This window comes from Caretta caretta, chromosome 12, assembly GCF_965140235.1.
Source record: "Caretta caretta isolate rCarCar2 chromosome 12, rCarCar1.hap1, whole genome shotgun sequence".
Classification (NCBI taxonomy): Eukaryota; Metazoa; Chordata; order Testudines; family Cheloniidae; genus Caretta; species Caretta caretta.
In genome coordinates this window covers 34,139,955-34,166,272 of record NC_134217.1, presented here as the reverse complement: position 1 = coordinate 34,166,272, position 26,318 = coordinate 34,139,955, and the positions used below count along the sequence as shown (strand labels likewise).

General features: G+C 44.8%; 1 protein-coding gene across 1 annotated transcript in view; it reads right to left on the bottom strand.

Moving 5' to 3' along the window:
• The window catches only part of CDH13 (cadherin 13), a 778,625-nt gene extending 753,831 nt beyond the window's left edge, over positions 1 to 24,794 (bottom strand). Inside the window, exon 1 of the mRNA XM_048817138.2 lies at positions 24,639 to 24,794. Within this exon, the coding sequence (XP_048673095.2) occupies positions 24,639 to 24,683 (45 nt within the window). The 5' untranslated portion in view covers positions 24,684 to 24,794. The remainder of the gene's footprint in view (positions 1 to 24,638) is intronic.
• Between the last annotated feature and the right edge of the window lie 1,524 nt (positions 24,795 to 26,318).

The following is a 26,318-nucleotide window of genomic DNA, read 5'->3' as shown; positions in this document are numbered from 1 at the left end:
TAATACAAAGAGGCCTAAGGACAAAGAATGCTAATATTGAACTAACATATGGATATGGCTGTCATTAATGCAAATGTATGCTTAAATTATGTAACTTTTTAATTGGACAATATTACTTTGTTCCTTACTCAGATATTTCACATGTAGGAGAGTGATGGAATATATTCAAATGACTACAGCACTTTACTTAAACTACTAGGTTTAGCCTCTGGCGCGAACCGCACTACAAACAGTGATCTAGTTGCTCATTTAGCCATGTGGTCAACTATAGATTAATTATTTGATCTGAGATGTAATGTAGGAACATCTAATGGAGAAGAAATGGAATCTGGATACACATTAGCTAGTTTTACCAGATAATTTTCCTGTTATAGTAATAAAATATTTTCATGGAACATTCGTAGGGCCCACCATATGGGAGAAAAGCACTTGAGTGAGGGATGTGTGTGGCAGTAAAGGGAAGGAAATGACTACAGCCAGGCAGAGGACAACAATTCCATTTTGCAGAAGATTTTGAGAATTCAACAAACCCATTTCACTCCAATTTGGAACCAAAACTAAATATCTGAAAATTCTCTGCAAAACAGAATTGCCATTCTCTGCACAGCTCTACTGGGAGCTCGGGGGCAGGCTTGCTACTGGGCTGCACCAGAGCCAGGGACCCTTGGAGCCCTGGGAGCGCCAACTGCAGGGCAGTCAGCCAGACAAATGATTTGCGCCTCCCCAAGCTCCCCCTTCACTCAAGAAAATTACCATTTGATGATTAATGCCATTTATAATAGTACTTTGTACTCTATGTGGGACTTCTCATTATTAGATTTCAAAGTACTTTATAGATGGGGAAACTGAGGCAAGAGAGTTGTATTTATGGCTTGTCTACACAGAGCAGCAATATGTGCACTAAAGGCAGGCCCAGATTAACCAGTGTGCACTTAGTGCATTTATACAGGGCCCCCCACCTCAGGGGACCCCTGCCCTAATCTCTGGAAACAAAAAACCTGAGTGGTAGTGCAGCTCCATTCAACGCCACTCACTCAAATTTGTCCTGGCCACCCTGATTTCTTGACAGCAGGGTGGCCAGGCCAAACCTGAGCAGCACTGCAAGCCTGTGCACCAGGTTGCAAGGCCTCTCCTGTGGCCGGGGGTAGGGGGAGGCAGGGCACAATTTCCATGGTGCCAAGGGGTTCAAAATTCTTTTATCCAGCAATGACTACAGGGGTGTGATGTCTAAAGCTCACAAATGTGTTGCACATTAGTTGGGCTGTGTAGACCCTGCTGGTGTGCACTAAAAGTTCCCTAGTGTGCTTTAATATAGTATTGTTTGAAACAATGCGAGGTTAAAGCGCACTGGGGAATCTTTATTGTGCCCCAGCAGGATCCACAAGGACTAATTAATGTGCCAAATGTTAATTCACTCTAGGGGTATGTCTACACTACGAAATTAGGTCGAATTTATAGAAGTCGGTTTTTTAGAAATCGGTTTTATATATTCGAGTGTGTGCGTCCCCACAGAAAATGCTCTAAGTGCATTAACTCGACGGAGCGCTTCCACAGTTCCGAGGCAAGCGTCGACTTCCGGAGTGTTGCACTGTGGGTAGCTATCCCACAGTTCCCGCAGTCTCCACTGCCCATTGGAATTCTGGGTTGAGATCCCAATGTCTGATGGGGCTAAAACATTGTCGCAGGTGGTTCTGGGTACATATCGTCAGGCTCCCGTTCTCTCCCTCCCTCCGTGAAAGCAGCAGCAGACAATCGTTTCGCACCTTTTTTCTTGAGTTACCTGTGCAGACGCCATACCATGGCAAGCATGGAGCCCGCTCAGGTAACCATCACCGTATGTCTCCTGAGTGCTGGCAGACGTGGTACTGCATTGCTACACAGCAGCAGCAACCCCTTGCCTTGTGGAAGCAGACGGTACAATACGACTGGTAGCCATCATCGTCATGTCCGAGGTGCCCCTGGCCACATCAGCCAGGAGCGCCTGGACAGACATGGGTGCAGGGACTACATTAGAAGTGACTTGACCAGGTCATTCTCTTTAGTTCTGCAGTCAGTCCTATTGAACCATCTTATGGTGAGCAGGCAGGCAATACGGATTGCTAGCAGTCCTATTGTACCATCTTCTGCCAGGCAGGCAAGAGATGAGGATGGCTAGCAGTCCTATTGTACCATCTTCTGCCGAGCAGCCATGAGATGTGGATGGCTTGCAGTCCTTCTGCACCATCTGCTGCCAGCCAAAGATGTAAAAGATAGATGGAGTGGATCAAAACAAGTAATAGACCAGATTTGTTTTGTACTCATTTGCTTCCCCCCTCCCCCGTCTAGGGGACTCATTCCTCTAGGTCACGGAGAAGGTGCAGCGAGGTAAATCTAGCCATGCATCAATCAGAGGCCAGACCAACCTGCTTGTTCCAATAAGAACAATTACTTAGGTGCACCATTTCTTATTGGAAGTCCTGCCTGAAATACTCCTTGATGTAAAGCCACCCCCTTTGTTGATTTTAATTCCCTGTAAGCCAACCCTGTAAGCCATGTCGTCTATCGCCCCTCCTTCCATCAGAGCAACGGCAGACAATCGTTCCGTGCCTTTTTTCTCTGCGGACGCCATACGAAGGCAAGCATGGAGGCCGCTCAGCTCACTTTGGCAATTAGGAGCACATTAAACACCACACGCATTATCCAGCAGTATATGCAGCACCAGAACCTGGCAGAGCGATACCGGGCGAGGAGGCGATGTCAGCGCGGTCACATGAGTGATCAGGACATGAACACAGATTTCTCTGAAAGCATGGGCCCTGCCAATGCATACATCATGGTGCTAATAGGGCAGGTTCATGCTGTGGAATGCCAATTCTGGGCTCGGGAAACAAGCACAGACTGGTGGGACTGCATAGTGTTGCAGGTCTGGGACGATTCCCAGTGGCTGCGAAACTTTCGCATGTGTAAGGGCACTTTCATGGAACTTTGTGACTTGCTTTCCCCTGCCCTGAAGCGCATGAATACCAAGATGAGAGCAGCCCTCACAGTTGAGAAGCGAGTGGTGATAGCCCTGTGGAAGCTTGCAACACCAGACAGCTACCGGTCGGTTGGGAATCAATTTGGAGTGAGCAAATCTACTGTGGGGGCTGCTGTGATGCAAATAGCCCACACAATCAAAGATCTGCTGATATCAAGGGTAGTGACCCTGGGAAATGTGCAGGTCATAGTGGATGGCTTTGCTGCAATGGGATTCCCTAACTGTGGTGGGGCCATAGACGGAACCCATATCCCTATCTTGGCACTGGAGCACCAAGCCGCCGAGTACATAAACCGCAAGGGGTACTTTTCAATAGTGCTGCAAGCTCTGGTAGATCACAAGGGACGTTTCACCAACATCAACGTGGGATGGCCGGGAAAGGTACATGACGCTCGAATCTTCAGGAACTCTGGTCCGTTTCAAAAGCTGCTGGAAGGGACTTTATTCCCAGACCAGAAAATAACTGTTGGGGATGTTGAAATGTCTATAGTTATCCTTGGGGACCCAGCCTACCCCTTGATGCCATGGCTCATGAAGCCGTACACAGGCAGCCTGGACAGTAGTCAGGAGCTGTTCAACTACAGGCTGAGCAAGTGCAGAATGGTGGTAGAATGTGCATTTGGACGTTTAAAGGCGCGCTGGCGCAGTTTACTGACTCGCTTAGACCTCAGCGAAACCAATATTCCCACTGTTATTACTGCTTGCTGTGCACTCCACAATATTTGTGAGAGTAAGGGGGAGACGTTTATGGCAGGGTGGGAGGTTGAGGCAAATCGCCTGGCTGCTGGTTACGCACAGCCAGACACCAGGGCGGTTAGAAGAGCACAGGAGGGCACGGTACGCATCAGAGAAGCTTTGAAAACCAGTTTCATGACTGGCCAGGCTACGGTGTGAAAGTTCTGTTTGTTTCTCCTTGATGAAACCCCCCGCCCCTTGGTTCACTCTACTTCCCTGTAAGTTAACCACCCTCCCCTTCTCCCTTCGATCACCGCTTGCAGAGGCAATAAAGTCATTGTTGCTTCACGTTCATGCATTCTTTATTCATTCATCACACAAATAGGGGGATGACTACCAAGGTAGCCCAGGACGGGTGGTGGAGGAGGGAAGGAAAATGCCACACAGCACTTTAAAAGTTTACAACTTTACAATTTATTGAATGCCAGACTTCTGTTTTTTGGGCAATCCTCTGTGGTGGAGTGGCTGGTTGGCCGGAGGCCCCCCCACCGCGTTCTTGGGCGTCTGGGTGTGGAGGCTATGGAACTTGGGGAGGAGGGCAGTTGGTTACACAGGGGCAGTAGTGGCAGTCTGTGCTCCAGCTGCCTTTGCTGCAGCTCAACCATACACTGGAGCATACTGGTTTGATTCTCCAGCAGCCTCAGCATTGAATCCTGCCTCCTCTCATCACGCTGCCGCCACGTTTGAGCTTCAGCCCTGTCTTCAGCCCGCCACTTACTCTCTTCAGCCCACCACCTCTCCTCCCGGTCATTTTGTGCTTTCCTGCACTCTGACATTATTTGCCTCCACGCATTTCTCTGTGCTCTGTCAGTGGGGGAGGACAGCATGAGCTCAGAGAACATTTCATCACGAGTGCAGTTTTTTTTCTTTCTAATTTTCACTAGCCTCTGGGAAGGAGAAGATCCTGTGATCACTGGAACACATGCTACTGGTGGAGAAAAAGAAAGGGACAGCGGTATTTAAAAAGACACATTTTATAAAACAGTGGCTACACTCTTTCAGGGTAAACCTTGCTGTTAACATTACATACATAGCACATGTGCTTTCGTTACAAGGTCGCATTTTGCCTCCCCCCACCGTGTGGCTACCCCCTCAACCCTCCCCCTTCCCTGTGGCTAACAGCGGGAAACATTTCTGTTCAGCCACAGACAAACAGCCCAGCAGGAACGTGCACCTCTGAGTGTCCCCTGAAGAAAAGCACCCTATTTCAACCAGGTGACCATGAATGTTATCTCACTCTCCTGAGGATAACACAGAGAGATAAAGAATGGATGTTGTTTGAACACCAGCAAACATATACTGCAATGCTTTGTTGAACAATGATTCCCGAGTACGTGTTACTGGCCTGGAGTGGTAAAGTGTCCTACCATGGAGGACGCAATAAGGCTGCCCTCTCCAGAAACCTTTTGCAAAGGCTTTGGGAGTACATCCAGGAAAGCCACGAATGCCAGGGCAAATTAATCATGCTTGCTTTTAAACCATGTATAGTATTTTAAAAGGTACACTCACCGGAGGTCCCTTCTCCACCTGCTGGGTCCAGGAGGCAGCCTTGGGTGGGTTCGGGGGGTACTGGCTCCAGGTCCAGGGTGAGAAACAGTTCCTGGCTGTCGGGAAAACCGGTTTCTCCGCTTGCTTGCTGTGAGCTATCTACAACCTCATCATCGTCATCATCATCATCTTCTTCGTCCCCAAAACCTGCTTCCGTGTTGCCTCCATCTCCATTGAAGGAGTCAAACAACACGGCTGGGGTAGTGGTGGCTGAACCCCCTAAAATGGCATGCAGCTCATCATAGAAGCGGCATGTTGGGGGCTCTGACCCGGAGCGGCCGTTTGCCTCTCTGGTTTTCTGGGTAGGCTTGTCTCAGCTCCTTAAGTTTCACGCGGCACTGCTTCGGGTCCCTGTTATGGCCTCTGTCCTTCATGCCCTGGGAGATTTTGACAAAGGTTTTGGCATTTCGAAAACTGGAATGGAGTTCTGATAGCACGGATTCCTCTCCCCATACAGTGATCAGATCCTGTACCTCCCGTTCGGTCCATGCTGGAGCTCTTTTGCGATTCTGGGACTCCATCATGGTCACCTCTGCTGATGAGCTCTGCAGGGTCACCTGCAGCTTGCCACGCTGGCCAAACAGGAAATGAGATTCAAAAGTTCGCGGTTCTTTTCCTGTCTACCTGGCCAGTGCATCTGAGTTGAGAGTGCTGTCCAGAGCGGTCACAATGGAGCACTCTGGGATAGCCCCCGGAGGCCAATACCGTCAAATTGTGTCCACAGTACCCCAAATTCGACCCCACAAGGCCGATTTAAGTGCTAATCCACTTGTCAGGGGTGGAGTAAGGAAATCGATTTTAAGAGCCCTTTAAGTCGAAATGAAGGGCTTTATCGTGTGGATGGGTGCAGGTTTACATCGATTTAACGCTGCTAAATTTGACCTAAAGTCCTAGTGTAGACCAGGGCTAGAACTCACACCCATGTAAGGCATGTTACCCCATTGTGTAGACAAACTCTTAGATGTAAAATGCCTCGGGGGCGGAGACCAGCTTTTCATTCTGTGTTTGTACCACACCTAACACAATGGGGTTCTGGTGCATGACTTGTCCACAAGACTGTAGCTGCTCCTTTAAGAATCACACCATTAGCCTACAGGGTGCTAAGCCACATTGGTAAAAGGGGATGGTTCTTAGTGGCTCCTTCAAGAGCTGCTTATTTCTGTGTGGCTCCTTATGTATTACTGTTACATTCTGTAACGTCAAGTAAGTAGGTGAATATTCTTTATAGGCAGGGAGAGGCTAATTCTTTCAAAGCACAGTCAATCTTTCAAGAGTCAGGATGAACTATTATTTGCTTATGTCTATGAATATCGCAGGGCACCTCCCATGGAATCTATGTTCAACACTTTATCGAATTGGCAGCTTTTGGCACGGTCACTGCCACATGATGTGAGCCAGGCAAGTTTCAAAACATTCCCATAACATTGCATAGCCGGCCTGAAAATATCTCTGCCACTCTAGGGAGATGAGTGATCCCCTTGGAAAAGATTTCTGGAACTGTAAGCTAATGAATCACTAACAGCTTGGAAGTAGATGCTGTATGCTGCAAAAAAAGAAGTGTGTCTAGTGCTGCAGCCCTGAAGAAAATTTGTTGACAGCACTTCGGTAAATACTCCCAAAAAATCAAGTTGCTCAAGGAGGATGAGGTTATAAAGAGAGAAAACAAGTTTAAGACGTTCTCACACTAGTTCTCTTTATGCAATGCTGGTGGTGTAAGAGTTGGACCTCCTGTATCTCATACTGCAATGCAGGCTGTAGCTAAAAGGGAAAAAGGTCAAATGAGACAGAATGCAGGATGAAGCCTGGAAGAGGACAGTGGAGCAAAGGGAAACGCTGCTCAGAGTTTCAACAGTCTGTATGCAGAGGTGCTTCCTTCCTGGAGTACAGTGATCGGAATTGACTGCCTTCATATTTAAGTCTCTTGGAAGCTTGCAGAGATGAATACACTGCAGGAGTGTTTGGTCCCAGTACATCAACCCTCTCTGCCAGGAAGCCTCCACAGGCTTTACATTATAGCTGGTGACAAGGAATGGTTGACCCAAAATGTGGAAATTCCAAGTGGTGGGGGAAAAAGTACATTCAGATTGGTGGGGAAGTGATGCAAACGAAGGAAATGCTGCATTCTGCTACCAAGTGAAAAAGGTCTTGGTCCAGGGGCAATCTCTTGAGTAAGACCAAGTGTTGCCAATGCTTGAGATAATTGGTGGCGAGGTGACAATCTCAGCTGTCATTTAGAAAAAAGTTTGTGGGGAGTGATAGTTACAGAAAAGAGCTTGAAAGCATAACCCCTAAAGGTGCAAAACCCAGAAGGCAAAGAAAAGGACCCCATGTTGATTGTGTCTGGGTTTTTATTTGATCATGATTTTAAGCCAATCTCAGGATATTTGGGAGCTTGACTCATGGTTTTGGGGGGGGCGGTTTTTTGGTTTGGTTTTTGAATGCCTAGCATTGGCAGTATCAATCCCATTTCTAAGCAGTCTAAACATTGAATAAAAAGAATGGGGGATTAGTTTCTGGCCACTAATGTTGCTACCTTCCCAAACTGTTGAGAAGCCATGAACTACTGGTGGGAGGAGATGAAAGGACACACTCTCCTTATTTAAGTGAATTGTTTCAGATTCACCATTGGTGAAATTCACTCACCTCTAGAGACGTAAGGAGAGTAGCTGCCCCAGAATTGGTGGGGTTCTTCTTTTCCTCTGCACTGGCCTCGAGTAGGCCAGCACACAGAGGGAAGACTGAGCCAAGGGGAGGCTAAGGATTCCCAATTACACAACTCCTGTACCTAAAACCTCAGAAGGACAGCAGTCTCTCTTTCAGTACATAGCCTGGAACAGCGGCTGTGGAAGGGCTGAGGGATGGGTGCATCCCTTCCCCCAGCCCCTTGGACACAGAAAGCATGTTCTGGCTTTGTGCAGGAGAGGGGAAATTCACTCTATACACAGAGAGTTCGCTGCACGACACTGCATCTAGCCTGGCACAAAATGCAGCATGCAGCAAGAGACGTGCTGTGTGTCCTTTTGCTTCTGCTTTCTAAGATGTTAGAACAGGATGAAGGAGCTTGGAAAGAGACAACTTGGGGCGGGGGGGTTGGAATCTGTAGTTACATTTTTTGTCCTACAAACCTCACATTCCTTTACATCCATTTAACACACAACCCTATAGGTGAAGTCAGCACAAGCGCCATAGAAAGAATAGTCCCTACAGACAAGGCCTTTGCCTCCGTATTGATACTACTGATCCATGAAACCAGTTGCGGTAGAGATTATATTTGAGATTCAGTCCCCCAGTGCCCATCCATTAGCAAATGGACCAAGACCCATCACAAGCACAACCATGAACTGGTAATGTCTCTTGGACACTGTGGTCCTGAACTACATTCCAACCAGTGACCTGGAGAAAGCAGAGTCAGACCACCTTGTAGTTTGTTGGGCCATTTACACACAATGGGTGTAACACACAAATCTGAATGTTTGTATGATGACCCAAAGAGCAAAGCAGTGGAGGCTGGGCCCAGTATCTCCTTATCACCGGTCCCCTGTGCTACCCAGTCTCTTGAGACAGAAATTCTAAGGAACGGCGCCTCATTTGTAGATCTCTCTACAGGATAAACTGCGATGGTTCATGTGACTAACCAATATTTCAGTTGTTTCTTGGCAATAGTAGAAAAGGTCAAATATATTTGAGCTCTGCTGTGTTCTCTCTCTTTTATTGGCACTTAAACTCTAGCACTGCAAGATGAATCAGATGAGTCACAAGCAAATACTGCAAAAACCTCAGTCTCAAAAGCAAATTAATAGTTTACAAGTTGCATGCCTTGATTTTAATTTGTTTTTAATACAGCCCAACTCCGGACAAAACTAAAAGCCTTGAAGAGAGGCAGTCACAGTGCTCAGCTTGCCAAAAGCCAGATATCTTTTCCAATTTCTCCTCTTTGAGCTTTAAGCTGGCCTTTCAGAAATAGCAGCCAAGGAAGGGAAGTGGGTTAGGTGAAGGACTGATTTACAAGTGAAGTTACTGGGTACAGGACACACAAATGGGGCCTTCAGGCCCAGACTCAAAGCAGACCCACTACACAACTCTAAAATAATCTGCTTTTCACTTCAACCACCTTAAAATGCCCACTGTACCTTGCATCACGGACCAGTAGGTCTGCTCCCCTCTTGAGAACCCAGCTCCCAAAGACTATGATCTCCCAACTGGCTCTGGTCCTTTCCCCACTTTTCACTTCCACCAGGGTTATATCTATTTATCATACGTGCTCTGTGTGGCACAAAAGCATGCCACTGCCCGATAGTCTCTTGGGTGGGCTAGTGATGGTCTCGCCACAGCAAGCCAGAGACCCCCTGGCTAGTGACTGACAGATGGGGGCACACAGCATTAAAGGAACTGCAAGCTCCACCACCCCCTTTCTCAGTGAAGTCTGATTTAGCTTCTTATCCTATCCCCAGCTTGTCCTTTCCTGTTCTCTCCTCCACTCCCTGCGTCCCTGCCCTGCAGGGAGCTTATTTCCTCTGCAATTGCAACAAGTTCTCCGAAGCATTGCTAGGGTGAGATTTATGCCCATGCACACAAAGGTTTCAAAGTAGCAGGCAGAGATAAATATTGTCCATTAATACATAGAGCAAATGGTAATGAAAAACACCAAACCATAATATATAGAAGTGAAAAAAGTACATTCCTTCACTGGGCAGTTAATAAATGTTGGAAGCTAGGTAACAGATAGAGGCGGGACATTTTATCCCTTATAAACTATCATCCCTCAGTGCACTGATGCTTGCACGTAAAATCGCTGGGATAATGCACTGACGTTTCTCATTGCAAACTCAAGTTCAGATTTGGATCTACTCCCAGCACAAGTGAAATGAATCTGTTAGTGTAAACACATAAAGTAGACTCCCTGCTTGTTTCACTGGGATTTACCTGTATTAATTCACATACATCAGGGCCAGATTGCATCCTGTACTCCCATCTCAATATGCAACAGTGAGGTCCAGCAAGGATGAAAAGGGCTATTTTCCCACCTGCCAGTGGCCTCACCAAAATTACAAGGCATTCAATTCTACTTTGTTTTCTTGCTTTCTCCTTTCCGATTTGGTGTGTAGGAGTTTGATCTTCTTTCTCATATTCCCATGTCAACACAAGAAAAGGAACGTATATTCAACAACTATGTCAACAAGAAAATTACTACTAAATTACTATATTGGTACTCTTGACTTTTCAGGAGCTCAAGAACTTTAAACTGTTAATGGTATAGTCCAGGGATCAGCAACCTTTGGCACGCAGCCCGCCAAGGTAAGCCCCCTGGCGGGCCGGGTTGATTTGTTTACCTGCCGCGTCCACAGGTTTGGCTGATTGTGGCTCCCACTGGCCATGGTTTGCCATCCCAGACCAATGGGGGCTGCAGGAACTGGCGCGGGCCGAGGGATGTGCTGGCCCCCACTTCCCACAGCCGAACCTGTGGACACGGCAGGTAAACAAACCGGCCTGGCCCACCAGGGGCTTACCCTGGCAGGGCGCGTGCCAAAGGTTGCCGATCCCTGGTATAGTCACAAGACTTAGCACAAAGTCTGGAGATTGCCTGCAAAATCCACTTTACTGTAGGTGCAGCCAAAATGCTAGAATAGTTTGGGAAAAAATAAAAAAGGTGAGTTTGAGCCACAAGGCTCAGATCTGAACTTTCCAAAGTTCCTGGGTATTTGGACTCAAGCTTTAGTTGGGGAACCATCTCTAACATCTATACTTCCCAAAGAAAACGAGAGCGACTACCATGAAATCTGTACTCACTTTTCTCCTTGCAAAGCTGCTGGTGTCTGTGGTAACAGGAAAAAAAGTCTTCAAATAATAGTAAATAGCATTTTGATCACAGTTACAATCAAAAACAAGACAGAAAAGCACGAGATTAAATCACTGTGATTTGTATTTGTGAACCAAAGGTCAGATTTGCCAGACACATTAGCAAAATACTATTATTTGACACTGAAGTAATTCTAGCAAATCTGCAGGTTAGATACGAAAAATAACTAATAGCTGTACAACGTACTAGGAGAATCTGACTTTCCTCCAATATATCTGTTTTTCTTGCTGTACGGAGAACTCATCTTCCAAGTAAAATAGCAATACATTCCAAACATAGGGTCTGAACCAGAGCCAAAGCCAAAGCCAAAGCCAAAGCCAAAGCTCAAGGAAGTCAGTGAAAGTCCTTCTACTGACTTCAATGGACTTTTGGTCAAGTCTATCCCCACCTGACACATACACGGGATGAATTATTCCTTGCAAACAGGTCAGTTCTTCAGTTGTTAGGAGTGATGGAGATAGATTCAGAGGTTTAGTGTTGATAAGCACACAGAAGAACTCTCTGACCTTCCTGTGGCCTGCAAAATGAGGCAGAAAATTTAAAGATGATTTCTGATGCTTCTGGCTTCCAGTCAGGCTGGAGATAACACAAGGGCAGCTTCTCTTGCTGTATATTGGCACATCCACTTCAGATCCTTGCTGGAACCCATAAGTGCAGAGATACACAAAAATGAAAACTAGTGAAGAATAAAAGCCAGAAGAACAGCTTGGATTGGGTTCAATTTGAGCTCTAGGCAAAGAATCAAGTCAGTCTCTACTTTATCCAGACTGGTTCAGCCATTCGTAATTAATGCATGTGTTTAGCTCCCATTAACAGTAATTAAGAAACAGGTTATATGTATTTGAAAGGAGGAAAAAAGGCACAAAATAAAACTTTTGAGAAGCAAATGCAAGCAAACTGAATCCTCATCTGAAACACACATCAGGCATAGGAAGAGATAAACATTTAAAGTGGCCGTTCTAAAATCTTTAGCTCTGAATTTTCCATGCCAGTCCACAAACTAACTACAAAAAGGGTCCTTGAATTTGAGTGCTAATCCCAGCTGTGACAGACACCTTCAGTGGCCTTGGGCAACTCACTTACACTCAGATATCATTTAGGTTATCACATTAGTTTGCTTATACCTAGAATAGCAGATCTCTAGGGTATCTGTGCGGTAATGACAAGGAAGAGTTCCCTTGTTAATAGCTCCTACTGTAAACCAAATGCAAAATGGCATCAACTGAATGGGTAATACTTTGGCCAATCAGGACTGATTATATTTTTTAAAAAGCATAGCAGACTTTTAAAAAAATTAGGACCTTAACTAGCTTCTGATTGACCTAGAAAGGGAATTTATTCTGGGCTTCAGTCAATCAGAAGTAATCTTTGGTCAGTACAATGAACTGTCACTACTGAATCAACATCCGGAAGTAAAAACAACAGCAGCCTACATCATTAGTCAACTAATATAATAGTGCTAAAGTCAATGGAACAGGCAGATGGCGAAGACAGTCTCCCACTTCAGAATAATGTTGCCCGTCACCTCGCAGCATTTATTTTATGGAAGTGAGGATACATTCATTGTTGTTTGCAAGGTGCTCAGATAGCATGGTAATAGGAGCCATATAAGTACGCCAGTAGATGCATAGTGGAAATATGTAATGTTGATAGTAATTGCACTTTGTAAACACAGTGGGCCAGCGTCTCAGCTGGGGTAAATTGGTATTGCTCCGTTAATGACAGTGTAGTCAATGGAGTAATCCCATGTTACACCAGCTGAGAATCTGGCCCAGCATCATTAACAGAAATGGTTGTTGCTAAGTTTAAGAAACATGTGATGCTGAAAGTCACCTCCACTAAATAACAGCTTATTCGCAGATCATAGCTGTCTGCCCCCACCCTGTTCCGGATATAACGAGGGTGGCTATGAAAGTGATACCTGAAAGGCTGCCTCTCTTTGACACACTGCAATAATCAATATCCCTACTGTGCAGAATATTGAAATTCCTATGTCGTTAGTCGACTGAACACATCCCACAAATAGAGTAAGTGGATTTAAAACTAAAGATTGTTCTGCTCTTTTCCTTTACTGTTGTTATTATTAAAGAGTCATGATTAGAACAGCAGCATAAAATAAAGATTTAGCACAGCAAACTAAGAGCATGTCAGACCACTATCCATCTCGTAACAGAAGCATTTCAGATATACATCCCCTTATTTATGATCATTATTAGGGGTTCATTCTGACACCCTTGCTAACCCCGAGGAGCATCTTACTCCCTAGTAAGGTACTACTGAAAATGTATAAAGGGTGGTAGAATCCAGCCCTGGGAGTTTTTGTATTCAAAACACCAAAATCTATACATTGACAGGTTAATAAGGCTCTTGGTATTCAAAAGGCAGAGTTTATGGAGTTCAGAGCATCAGCTAGTTCCATCAGTACATCAATTATGAGAACACAAGACATTTTAGGAAGAGAGAAAAGCCACTCGGACCCACACACTATCCAGCCCTCCGGTACTATTGTGATATACATGTCCCCCTAGACAGACAGATGCCTGTTTCACAAATCTCATCCATTTACTTTAGCCACAGCCGTCAATCCCTCCCTTTTTCCTCACATATGTAAATTTCAAGGAGGACCTGTTTCAGCAGGTGCCACCTGTGTCTCTTTTGACACATGTAAGGCCACAGATTCTGTCTCTGCAAGCAGCTAACCGTGGTTACATTTGGCTAGTAGTCTAGCCAAATCAACCAAAACTACAGCTGAAAATTCGGACCACACTAGGCATAAGAGTCAAAAAGGTCCCCATTTCTCATTATGCGGCTCCTCTGAACTTCCAGGTTTTTGACTCAGCAAAACCCCAGCCATGGAAATAACAAATGTAATTTGATGGGAAATGCCTGTCAAATCCTGATGGCTGAGCCTGTCCCATTTACTTAGACACAGATGCTTAGGATTTCCTGCTTCATCAGTGAAACAGCCGTGATATGTCCAGCTTTCAGAGCTCCAGATATAGTGGTGCATGATTCAAAAGGATCTTAGTTCCCATAGTTTATTTTATCATTTGATAAAATGTGTTCCTTAGGGCCATCTAGAGGGGCTGCCTCTGGGAAAATTGTTAAGTTTGTCTCATGAGGCAGGAGGGGAAGCATTCAGATCCAGGAAAGACACTGGTCCTGCTCAAGCTGGCGTGAGAATGCTGGTCAAGAGCCCCATTTCTTCTGGGGAAACTGTTACTAATGCTAGACTCTGGGACTCTATGTGTGCAACTATTGCATTTCAAAGATTGCTGTTGTACACTGGGAAAGTTGAAATCATCAGTCTGCTGAGGGGAAAAAAGCAAGCTTGACAAACAGTAAGTCTTGAACTCTACAGCATTCCCCGCGTGTGTTATTTTAGCCAGCAATGTACATTTATATACAATGAGCCAGATTCTTGCTGATGCACGGTCGCATAGCTCCTCAGTAGATCTATGCCAGTTTCACCATCAGAGAATCTTGGCCCCACGCATGTGGACAGTGATTTTCATGGTAGTGAAAGCTCTAGTTAAGGTGACATCAGGACACTGAATTTTCATGCACTCGTAACATTTGTAAAAATTCCCCTGGGGGCTCAATATCCTCCACCTCAGAGAGGTCTTTTGTATTCTGAAAGTTTGATCAAAATCCCTTCTGACATGTTTAAATTATGCAAAGGTGATGTAAAGCAAAGGGTAATTGTGTATAAATCAGCCAGCCTGATATTTTCCACAATTTCAGTAAATTGCCTTTTTATTCATGCATAATACAAACAGCTGAACATTACAATATAAAGACCCCCAATCCTGTAAGTTGTTCCACAATGCCTGATCTCTCCTCTTGCGCAGGTCCCACATCAATGGGATTTATCTACGTAGGAGAACTTGCAGGACTGGGGCCACTAGTTTCCAGCTTTCCAAGTCCTCACTAGAACTAGCATGATCATTCTTTTTCCATAATAAACAGCTAAAAGCTTTAAGAAATCTAATTTCTCTCTCTGCTCATGCTTGCCAGCAGGTATCTCTCACATACCCTTAGAGTTCAAAATAATTTCTCCACCCCCCACTTTAATGCCTCACCCTATTTGAAACCTCTTAAAGCTGTTCTGAGGACTGTTTCTAAGAAAATTAATAGTGCAAAATAGAATTGAATATTTGATATGGTAATGGGGGACATGAGTTCACGCCACAAGAAAAGGAATAAGGTTTTCTGAGCAATCAGATCCTTTTGCTAGAAGAGATAACACAATCCATACCACAAGTCTACGCTATTATCTCAACAGTAGACTAAAAAGTCTGATGACACTGTCAATCAATGGTGCTTCATGGAACAGAACAGAATTTGGTGCTTAACAAGGGAACCAACAATCTTGTAATTACGTTCTTTTTATGTGGCATCTAGTGTCCTATGACCTCTATCCACTAACAACATTATGGTGGAAGGACAACTAAAGTGACCTGAAATCAGACCACTGGACAGCTAGCTATATGCTTAGGAACGAGTTCCCCTCTTAGTTGCGCACGTGACACATTGTGTTAACTGGAGTTGCAGTGATGTAAATGAAAAGAGAATTTGGCCACTGGCATTTATCATGGTGAAGTGGGGGTGGAGGAAATCAGAAGAGGAAAGCTATTATCCTAGCATTTCTGCTTCAAATCCTAGCCTAGGGGAAGAACCCTTAAGAAAAACACACATGTCTCACGCTGGCCTAACAGTTCTAAGGCCTGAAGCCAAAATCCTGACCACAAGAGGGTTGCCTCCAGCTGCTGAAGACAAGAAATGCATAAATGAAAAAAATCAGTCCCTTGACAGGGGGAAAGATTATACCATCACACCTCTGTTTTCTTCCTCTGTCTTCACATGTTAGAAGGAAGAGAGCCAACTTGTTTGGGTAGTTACAGACACTCTTGTACAGGGCTGGCCTTACCATGAGGCGAACTGAGGCGGCCGCCTCAGGTGCCAGACTGTGCGGGGCACCACTAGGACCCAGAGTGTAGAAAGTCATGTCTGCTGCTGGTGCATCTGGATTCTCTGCTCGAGATGCACGGAGATGGGGGAGTGCTGTGCTGGAGGAAAGAGGGCACAAGAGACAGAACAGGCAGGCAGGAGAAAAGGTCAGAGGGAATAACAGAAAGCAGCAGGAGCTGCAGGGAGAGAGAGAAGGAGCCTCTTATGTACCTCTCTAGCACCCCCAGGAGCCTGGACTGATTAACACCAGCTTCGCAGGGAGCGTCCTGTTTCCTGCTGCTTCCCTGAACCCACTTGAGGAGAACAGGCAGTCAGCTGAAGTAGTAGGAGCCAGTTGGGCCCTTAAGACGCTGATAGCTCCCCTCACTCAGGCCCTGCTACCAGCCTGCTTATTTGTCCCCTTCAACTGAGTGTGGAGAGCCACTATAGCTGGCACAGAACAGCAGCCATGAGTGAAAGAAGAAAACGCCCCTCTGGGGCAGCATTCAGAAAAAGAAAGAAAGCAAAGGAAGCTTTTCTATCTAAGCAGGAAGGAGCTCTCCTGAGATACATAGACACAAATGTTCACGGTGAGCCTTCCGGCCCCAGTGAGGATGTGACTGGTGAGGAGATGCCTGATCTTCCAGTTAGTCAGAGTGCAAGTGACCTGGCAGCTACTGCAGCATCCATATCTCCTTCTCAAATGGATGTAACCATGCACATTCCTGAAGAAAAGTGTAGATCAGAGAAGAGTGTGGTGGAGGCGCAAGAAACAGCTGCTGCTGAGTTTAGTTCCTTCAGTCTAGATGATCCAGGACTGTGCACCAATTGAGCAGTAGCCCGAGGGACTTCCTTGTACTGCATGGACCACAGCAAGTGAAAAACTTCATGTTCCCCAAAGACAATGAAAATAGACGTTTCCATCCAACCCATTACTGGCGTGAAATCCCCAATGGTGACAAAGTGGAGAGGCCATGGCTTATGTACTCAAAAACCCAGAATGCTGCATACTGTTTTTGTTGCAAACTCTTCCAGTCTAATATTCCAGCCACATTGGGTTCTAAAGGAATAAAGGACTGGAAGAATCTGGCTAGAAATCTGGCATGCCATGAGAAGGCAGCAAATCACCAGAGCGCATTCCATAGGTGGAAAGAGCTTGAAATAAGACTAAGGTTAAAGGCCACCATAGATGATCAGCATCAAGAGAAGATTGCATAAGAGTCTCTTTACTGGCAAAATGTTCTGAAAAGGCTCATTGCCATTGTGAGTATGCTTGCTACCCAAACTCTAGCATTGCGTGGCACTTCAGATCAGCTGTATGTGCCAAACAATGGAAACTTCCTTAAAATTGTGGCGCTGATGGCTGAGTTTGATGCTGAACTCCAGGAGCATCTAAGAGTCGTCACCACCCAAGAAATGTACACACACCACTACCTTGGAAAAACAATTCAAAATGAGATCATACTGTTACTGGCAACAAAAGTGAAGAGAGTTGTCACTTTGGATGGGCTATTACCAGCAGGAGAGTGAGTTTGTGTGTGGGGGGGTGGAGGGTGAGAAAACCTGGATTTGTGCTGGAAATGGCCCAACTTGATGATCACTTTAGATAAGCTATTACCAGCAGGACAGTGGGGTGGGAGGAGGTATTGTTTCATGATCTCTGTGTGTATATAATGTCTGCTGCAGTTTCCACGGTATACATCCGATGAAGTGAGCTGTAGCTCACGAAAGCTCATGCTCAAATAAATTGGTTAGTCTCTAAGGTGCCACAAGTACTCCTTTTCTTTTTTTGAAAAGTCAAACAGAAGATTGTGGCAGATCTGAAGGCAACAAGATATTACTCTGTTATTCTGGACTGCACATCTGACATCAGCCATATGGAACAAATTACTTTAATGGTGCATTTTGCAACAAAAAGAGACCCTAGTGAAAATGTCCCTGCAATGGTGACTGTTAGAGAGCATTTTCTAGAATTTATTGACATTGATGATACTACAGGAGCTGGTATGACAAATGTGCTTCTTAAAAAGCTGGAAGATATGGGAATTGCGACAACTGTCATGAGAGGTCAGGGCTACGATAATGGTGGCAACATGAGAGGAAAGAACAGAGGAGTGCAGACACAGATCCAAGAGTTAAACCCTCGAGCTTTTTTTGTCCCATGTAGTTCTCATTCATTGAACTTGGTAGTCAGTGATGCAGCATCAACTTCTAGTGAGGCTGCTGAATTTTTTTATGTAATTCAAAGCATCAATGTATTTTTCTCTGCTTCAACTCATCGATGGCAAATTTTGAAGCAACATGTGGGAAAATCCTCTCTGACACTGAAACCACTGAGTGCTACACGATGGGAAAGTGGAGTGGAGGCAATAAAGCCTATCAAACACCAAATTGGGAAGATAGATGATGCCATAGTTGCCATTATGGAGGATAATGCTATCACAGGAACTGTTCATGGGAGAACAGTGGCAGAGGGAAATGGAATCACCAGACATATACATAACTTCAAATTTCTGTGTGGCTTAGTGTTGTTGCATGACATACTGTTTGAAATAAATGTTGTAAGCAAGAGACTCCAAGGTGTTGACCTGGATATATCTGGAGCAATGGAACAACTGGACAAAGCAAAGTCATACCTACAGTCTTACCGGTCAGATGAGGGATTTCAAAACGTTCTGAGGAGTGCACAGAAGTTGGCAGAGGAACTTCACACTGAAGCTATTTTCCCACCCATTCAAGAATACAAGAGTCACCGAAGAAGAAGACATTTTGATTACGAGGTACAGGATAATCCCATAAGAGACCCCAAACAACAATTCAAAGTTGAATTCTTTAACCAGGTGCTAGATTGTTCAGTACAGTCAGTTGAAGAACGTTTCATGCAGCTCAAGGAACACAGCAGTATATCTGGGATGTTGTATGATATTCCAAAACTCCTCACTATACCTGCAGAAGACCTACACCAGCAATGCAGGGCGCTAGAGACAGTGTTGATACATGGTGACATGCACGATATTGATGTGAGTGATTTAGGTGATGAACTGAAAGCCCTTTCAAGATACATTTCTGCAGGATCAACTCCAAAGGCTGTTCTGGAATATATGTGCACAAATAAGATGACCACCCTCTTTCCAAATGCTTTTGTTGCTCTGTGCATACTTCTAACACTTCCTGTAACAGCTGCTAGTGGAGAACGCAGCTTCTCCAAGCTTAAGTTAATAAAAACACATCTACGCTCGACAATGACACAGGAGAGGCTGGTCGGCCTTGCAACCACCTCAGTAGAGCATGAGCTGGCCCAGACTGTGGGCCTTCAGCAGGAAGCAGTTCAAATCTTTGCAACCAAGAAGGCAGGGAAAGCATCACTTTGATTATTCAAACAGATAAAAATGCCAGTGTTTACTTTGCAGACAAGAAAAGTTACATTTGCTGTTCAGACGTTTGAAAGTTAAGGGTTACTTTTTTGAACAAGGCGTTTTAAGTTGTTAGTTCTCCTTTATTGGGGTAGGTAACAGAGCAGTACCATGAGAGGAGAAGAACAGGAAGAAGGCAGAATTGAGACCTTTCAAAGTTTTGGCCCAAGCAAGTGGGCGTGGGGGCGTCATTTGAGCTCCCTGTCTCAGGTGCCAAAATGTTGTGGGCCGGCCCTGTTCCTGTACCTATCTGCACAACATTAAAAGCTCCTGTTGCTTCCGTGGGGCAGAAGTCCCTAGACACTCCTTTCCAATGCATTTTGTTTCTTATTTGACAAATCAAAATTACTCCAATATTCATTATGCAGTGAGAGGTTGTAAAGTCACCTGTTGTTTGCCACACCAAAAGCGCTATGCACAATAGGACTTAGGTGAAAACTAATTTCATCGTCTTATCAATGCCACTAAACCCTTGAATAAACTAGATATAACTCAAACATCTTGCAGAGAAGGAAAGTATGATCCAGCAATATTTTCTGTGCTCTGCTACAGCTGTGCCATTTACGACACTGCAGATAACATTGTAGCAGCATTTCGATTATCAACTGCCACACCATCTCTGCCTGTGATTATTTCAGATCTCACATGGCCAGAATTGTTGGGTCTGGTCAGATCCTGTGCAAGGGACCTCTAAGCAAAACCCAGAGTTGCTGCAGGTAGCATCATTGATGATTCAGCAGGGGGCATGCTTCCATCTGAGCCAGTATTAAACCAGTGCCACAGCATGATGCTACAAGGCACTGTATTATTTTGAGGTACCATTGTCTGAGTGAGATGTTAAAGATTCGTTGGCGCTGTCCACAGAAGCAGGGGTGTTCTCCCCCTGGGTCAAGTTCACAACACATACAAGCAGGTACAACTCCACTGATTTAAAAAAAATAATCCAGATAACATTTGGCATGGAAGAACAAGGCCTTTTTATAAAGCGACATTTGAAGAAAATTGTCCAATCGTTATTGTGCTATAGCATGCAAAAGTAAAGTACTCAGCGAGTAATTCAGGGTTAAAGTCCCAATTACAACTACACGATACATACATTTCTCTATGTAGGCCTCTGATATTATAAGTAACCCTAATTATGCCATCAAATCAGATGCAATAATAAGACAAGAAGGAAGGAGACTAAAACTTGAGCAAAATCTTCAAAGTTATTTCAACAGAGTTTCTATGTGCGAATGAGATTCTTCTTTTTCCTGCAGCTGCTAAACTTCCAGTGCTTTTCAGATATTACTTTTAACTTTCATGCTGTGCATGGAGCCCTCTTCTGGAGAAATTTGAAAAATAAAGGACAGCTGAATAATTCTTACACCTGTATTGGTGTGTATGTATGAAGGATGTGTTCTGGAACTAGCTATTCAATATATATATTGATAACTAACTGATAACAATACATGCAGATATCACACTGATTCCAAAAATTCTCAAACACTGTAGCTTCCTTATATTGTAAGCTATAGCAGAACAATTATCTATATAGCCTACTGACAGCCATTTGACGGTACTATTAGTTTCAAATTGATGATAAACTTGGATTCAATTGTCCATATTTCAATGTAGTACATAGACATGCCAAAGCAACCCCTTTGAAGAATTATATTTTCCTACAAATAAAACTTTTGTATGCAATTAAGTTTTCTATGAAAGGAGAACTATTTAGAGATCTATAGGTATTTACTCCCTATTGTAATTTTTATGATTAAATGCACAGATGCAAGTTACCAGCAAACCTTCCAAACTTTCACTGTCAGCCTCAGATTGATTAAATTGTACAGTGCACGTATCCCTGCAAAATCTTAAAGATTACCATGAACTGATGGGCTCCCAAGAATATGTCCTCCTTAGCCACTCAGACTGAGATACTGAAGAACAGACTTCCTCCATCAAATTATGAAAGACATAAATGACAGTAAAACAATCCCATCAAGTAGACTAAGTCTTTTGGGTAGCAAATTAAAATCCAGTGATCAATCAGCTTCCTAATATAGGTTAACCCTCACCAAACAAACCAACTCATAAAGTACACTTGCCCAATGAGGATGACAGTATAATGTCTGGAAAATTGGCTTTTAGCCTGCACTTGTCAACCACTGACTATTTAAAAATGTCAGTTTCTGTTTTAAAAGACTGATTTTCTTTTATTAATTACTTTTGACCTGAAAAAATAAAAATATAAAACTTTCATCTCTGCACATTTAATATTCTCATGGCCGGTAATGTACTCTGCAGAGTATAGATTTGCTTTGTTTTCCCTCCCCCAAATGTATCCCTTGTTGTTTTGAAAGTGAATTATGCTTTTCCTCCACTGTCCCCCAAAAGTATTGCATTTACTGATGTTTATTATTTAGAAATCAGCTTATCAGGATTGATTTTTGCTAGTTCCACTAGCATGAGGTTACAGAAGTAGCTGTTGCTACTGCTGGGAGGAGAAAAAAAACACCTAACAAATATGTGTAACAAACACTACCACTGCCAGATGGCTACATTTGTTTAATATGTTGTTTCTCCCATTCTTCTGTTTACTCCTCCTGTCACATGAAAGTTCTGTGTGCGCATTGAGTCTAAGAGGATAGCTGTACAGCTTTTGAATAATTCCCCTTTGCCCTCCCCCCGTCTGTGTCTCACCAACAATTAACATTTTACCCTGACTATATTCAACAAAACAGGTTTATTTATGTACACTTTCCTATTACCAATTGAACTGATTTCCTAATGAATTCACTTGCTGACATTCTGTGGTGGTTGTTTTTTTAATCAAGTACATTTTAAAAAAAATCACTAAGTAGACTGCCTGCTAAATCTTCCCATCCTGATAAGAGAGGATGGATCACAGTTTGAACACCCTTCAACACTGGGCATTATGAAACACTAAGAACTCAGTCCTGCATTATGCTCAACACTCTGGCCCCAACTCAGCCAATCACTTAAGCAGCTACTAACGTCAGCATGTGAGCAGCCCCAGTGACTTCAGTGGGGCTACTTGCATGCTTAAAGTCAAGCACGTGCTAAAGCGGTTTGCAGGATCAGGTGTTCAGCACCTTGCAGGATTGGGCACTAATAGACTATGAAGTGCTTGGCCGACTCTAAAATGCAAGCTGCTTTTTCAACAGGCCATTGGTGGAGTGTGATTGAAAGGGTGCCTTCCTGTTGCTTCTTGACAAAAGAGGAATGTTTGAATAAGACCAGAAGCCTGAGCTGACTAATTTGATGCATTGAAAAACCCATAAGATGGAAAAGAGCCTGAAGTCACGGAGAAAGCAGGATGAAATGCAGTGGAGATGGCAGTCCTCAAGTCTTGGGTGAGGAGGTCAGCTTAGTGCATGCGCCAGGTTCCCACTGTGGCGTTGGGTGTTCCCAGACCACACCCCCTCTGGTTAGCACCTGTTCTCTCCATGCTTCAGCCTTTGTTGGCAGCTGACCTTGCCCAGCTGCCTGCATGTTCAGTTGCAGCCAGCCCTTGAATCTCAGCCCATTCTTGCAGCTTCTCCAACCTGATGCCCACGCGGGCACTGCCAGCCAGTCCCAGAGCCTCAGGCCATGCCAGTCGCAGGCAGCAGCATGCCCATTCTCCCATATGTGCTGCCTCAGCTAGCAGCTCAGCTCGCCTGGCCCCCTGCCCATTTTCATGCCCACCCAGGCAGCCCATAGAGCCTCAGTCTATGCTGCTAGCTCTGTTTATGTGGCCTCCCATATACACATCCCCAGCGTGTGCAATCCTAATGCTCCCATCACTGCAGTATCTGGGCCCCATGGATGTGACCTAGAACAGCAGCATTTACCCACAACTTATAGAGAACCAGACTGCACCATCCCTCTTTTTCTGTTGCTCCCTTTAAGGGGGACTATTCTTAGTGCACAGGCAGTCGAACCCACCCATCCACTCCCTCAAGACACCAATTCGCACTCTGTACCATAGTTTCACCAGCCACCCACAGGCAGGTTGCACTAGCAGCCAAGCATGCCCACTCTTGAGCCACAGCCCACATGCACTCCATTCATCCAGCTGCCTTCTGCTCACAGACCCTCGGCATGCCTCCCCTCAGCAGCAAAGCTTCCCCTGCACGAGCCCGCACCATTCTCCCTCAGTCTGTAAAAGGAAGCTTCAAATCCGTTTAGAGACTGCAGATGCACACAGAGACTCAGCCTCCCAAGCATTAGCAGTCCAGAACGCCCCGGGCTCCTACGGGTTAACAAAGCTGTTCAAGCCCCAAGTCAAAAAGGAATTAACTTTTATCTCAAGGGGAGCCGACGATGCTTTCCCTCAGTGGGAGTTTACAGAGCTACTAGGACAAAATATGTAAGTGTTTCACACCGGACAGCAATAAAGAAACCTCAGACATCACACGGTGCTTTCAAAACTAAACGTATAAAGGGGGTATCGGGGGGGAGGGGGAAAGAAACCAAAGGTAGAGAGAAGGAAGAACCCAGCTAGTTCCTCTGCTTTGAGTGACAGAAGCAGCAGGACTGGAGCAGCCCCCTGGGTTTCAAGGCTGGGTGTTTTTTTCTGCTTTCTGGCAGAGGGGATCTATTACAGTTAATAAGAGGAAAGGCTACATAGCAAGTCACTCACATCGAGTACTATACATGTCAAGAGGGTGGAGGGGGGAGCTTCTGCATGCTTTGATTTTTTTTTTCCCTCCACATCTTTTTTCTAAAAAGCAATAAATAAGGTGAGCTAACAGAGCCTTCTAAGCGGCACAAGCCACAGAGGAAAGAGGCATATCAAAGTTGCAGGATTTGATATGACAAAATATTGCTGCTGCTGCTGAATACACTTCAAAGATCACACACACACACACACACACACACACACACACTCCCCCTAAAAGGGAAACATTATTACATATCGCAGAGCAAATTCGTTGTAATTGTAAGTCAGGGAGGTTCGAGATTCTACATTCTTGGCAACTGCCTTGTAACAGAGAGCTTGCGTCCTTCAACAGTAATTCAAGCAATGTCTAATGACTCCGAAATCAGACCTGAATCACAAATACTTCCAAATCCAAATGCAGAAGAGAGAAGATGAATGAAAGCAAGAAAAAAAAACCATCCCATTTCTTACCTGGGATAGTAGAAAGGACAGAGTAAGTTGAGTTTTGTGCTGCATTTTGCCAGACTAGAAGATACCGGAGGCTTTTTCATTCATGCACTCGGCTGCACTGAGCATATTTTCACTGTGAAACAGCCTTTGAGAAGAGACTCTGCCTTGAGAGCCAGCCAACTTCCCAAATAGATCAGCAGCATCATCACTAAAGCATTGGATAGAGTCTGATGACCAGAACCAATAGCTTTACAAGGATGATTTCTTCACAAAGCATCCCCATTTTGCATCACACATATTGGGCAAGCACCTCTCACAAACACAGCACCTTTAGAAAGCATTTGGCTTTGGTGAATTTGTGTGTTTAGTTTCAGTCTTACAAATCATGCTTTATGGATTTCATTAGTATTTTGCTCTTTCAGAGAATGGAATTGCACAGGGGGAAATAACAGCAACTCAGAGCACCGGGGCAAAGAGATTCTCTTTATTAAAATGTTAATAAGGTGTGCTTTATTTTCAATAAATCAAAAAAATGACCGCTGCAGCTTTAGTTACTTGCAAGCCCTGGAAAAGCCATATAGTGGAGTTTTTCAGTGCAGCAGAAATCCTGATTATATTTTGTGTTTTCCCTCCATCTCACAAATCACAACAAGGACAGATCAATTCTAGCCTGCAAGAAAAAAAATCCATCATAGGGCGATAGATTTTATTAACTGCTCAGGTAATGGGCGGACTGGCTTTCGACTCAATGAACTTGAATCTAGGACTAAGTTTCTCAAGTCTGTGTCCTTCAATTATGGGAACTTTTCTTGTTTGGAAAAGGATCTGATATTATAAGAATCAAATGGTGGGGGGGGTTAGTTAAATTATTATGTTATAATTAGCAATGTAACATTACGCAGGTGGGGCCCCAACCACAAATTTAGTGTCTCCTTTGCACAGTTTTCCCCTATTTCTGCCCCCTCAGATGCATCCAATTTCTTTATCCCCACCATGTAATCTCCAGGTGGTTTTGTACCTGTAATCCTGACATCCCTTCCTCCCCACTCTTGTCTCACTGCCACCTCCGGCCGCCTCCCCACCACTAACTCCTCAATGGCTCTAAAAATCTCAGTGTCCCTGGTGTTTCTGCTGCTAGCTATTTCCCATGTTCCTCAGCATCAGCAGGAGCTTCCTGCAGAAAGGGACATGATTTTGCAGCATTCCCAATGCATGCTCTTACCCTAGCTGCTTACCCATAGACCTCTCAGAGACGGGGGATGGAGCTGTCCTAAGAGCCTGACCCTTCCCATGAAGTAGCAGCTTAGTGCCATGTGGACTCATAAGTACCCCAAATAATGTCAGGGATATGTTTAGGCCCATGTATGGATCAGAGCTCCAGCAGAAAACAGAACCAGCACTGGCAGTGTTCATTAAGGTCTTTACTGCCCTAGACAAAATGAAAAAATGTTCACCACTCCCAACCCCCAGGTGCTCTCCCTAATACCAGATGGCTTCCTGCAGAAGGCCTCTACCTGCTCTGCCCTTTTGCTCCCAAACATGACTTCCCTTCTCTGAGGCATGAGGCTAGCTTGCCAGGGCAAGTTCTGTCATGTAATATATATCTTTGGCCACTTGAGAAACAAAGAGGGTGATTGATCTTTGGCGGGCACCCATCCTCCTCGTCTCTTTCCAGTGTCGCATTTCCACTGGCTGCCCAGC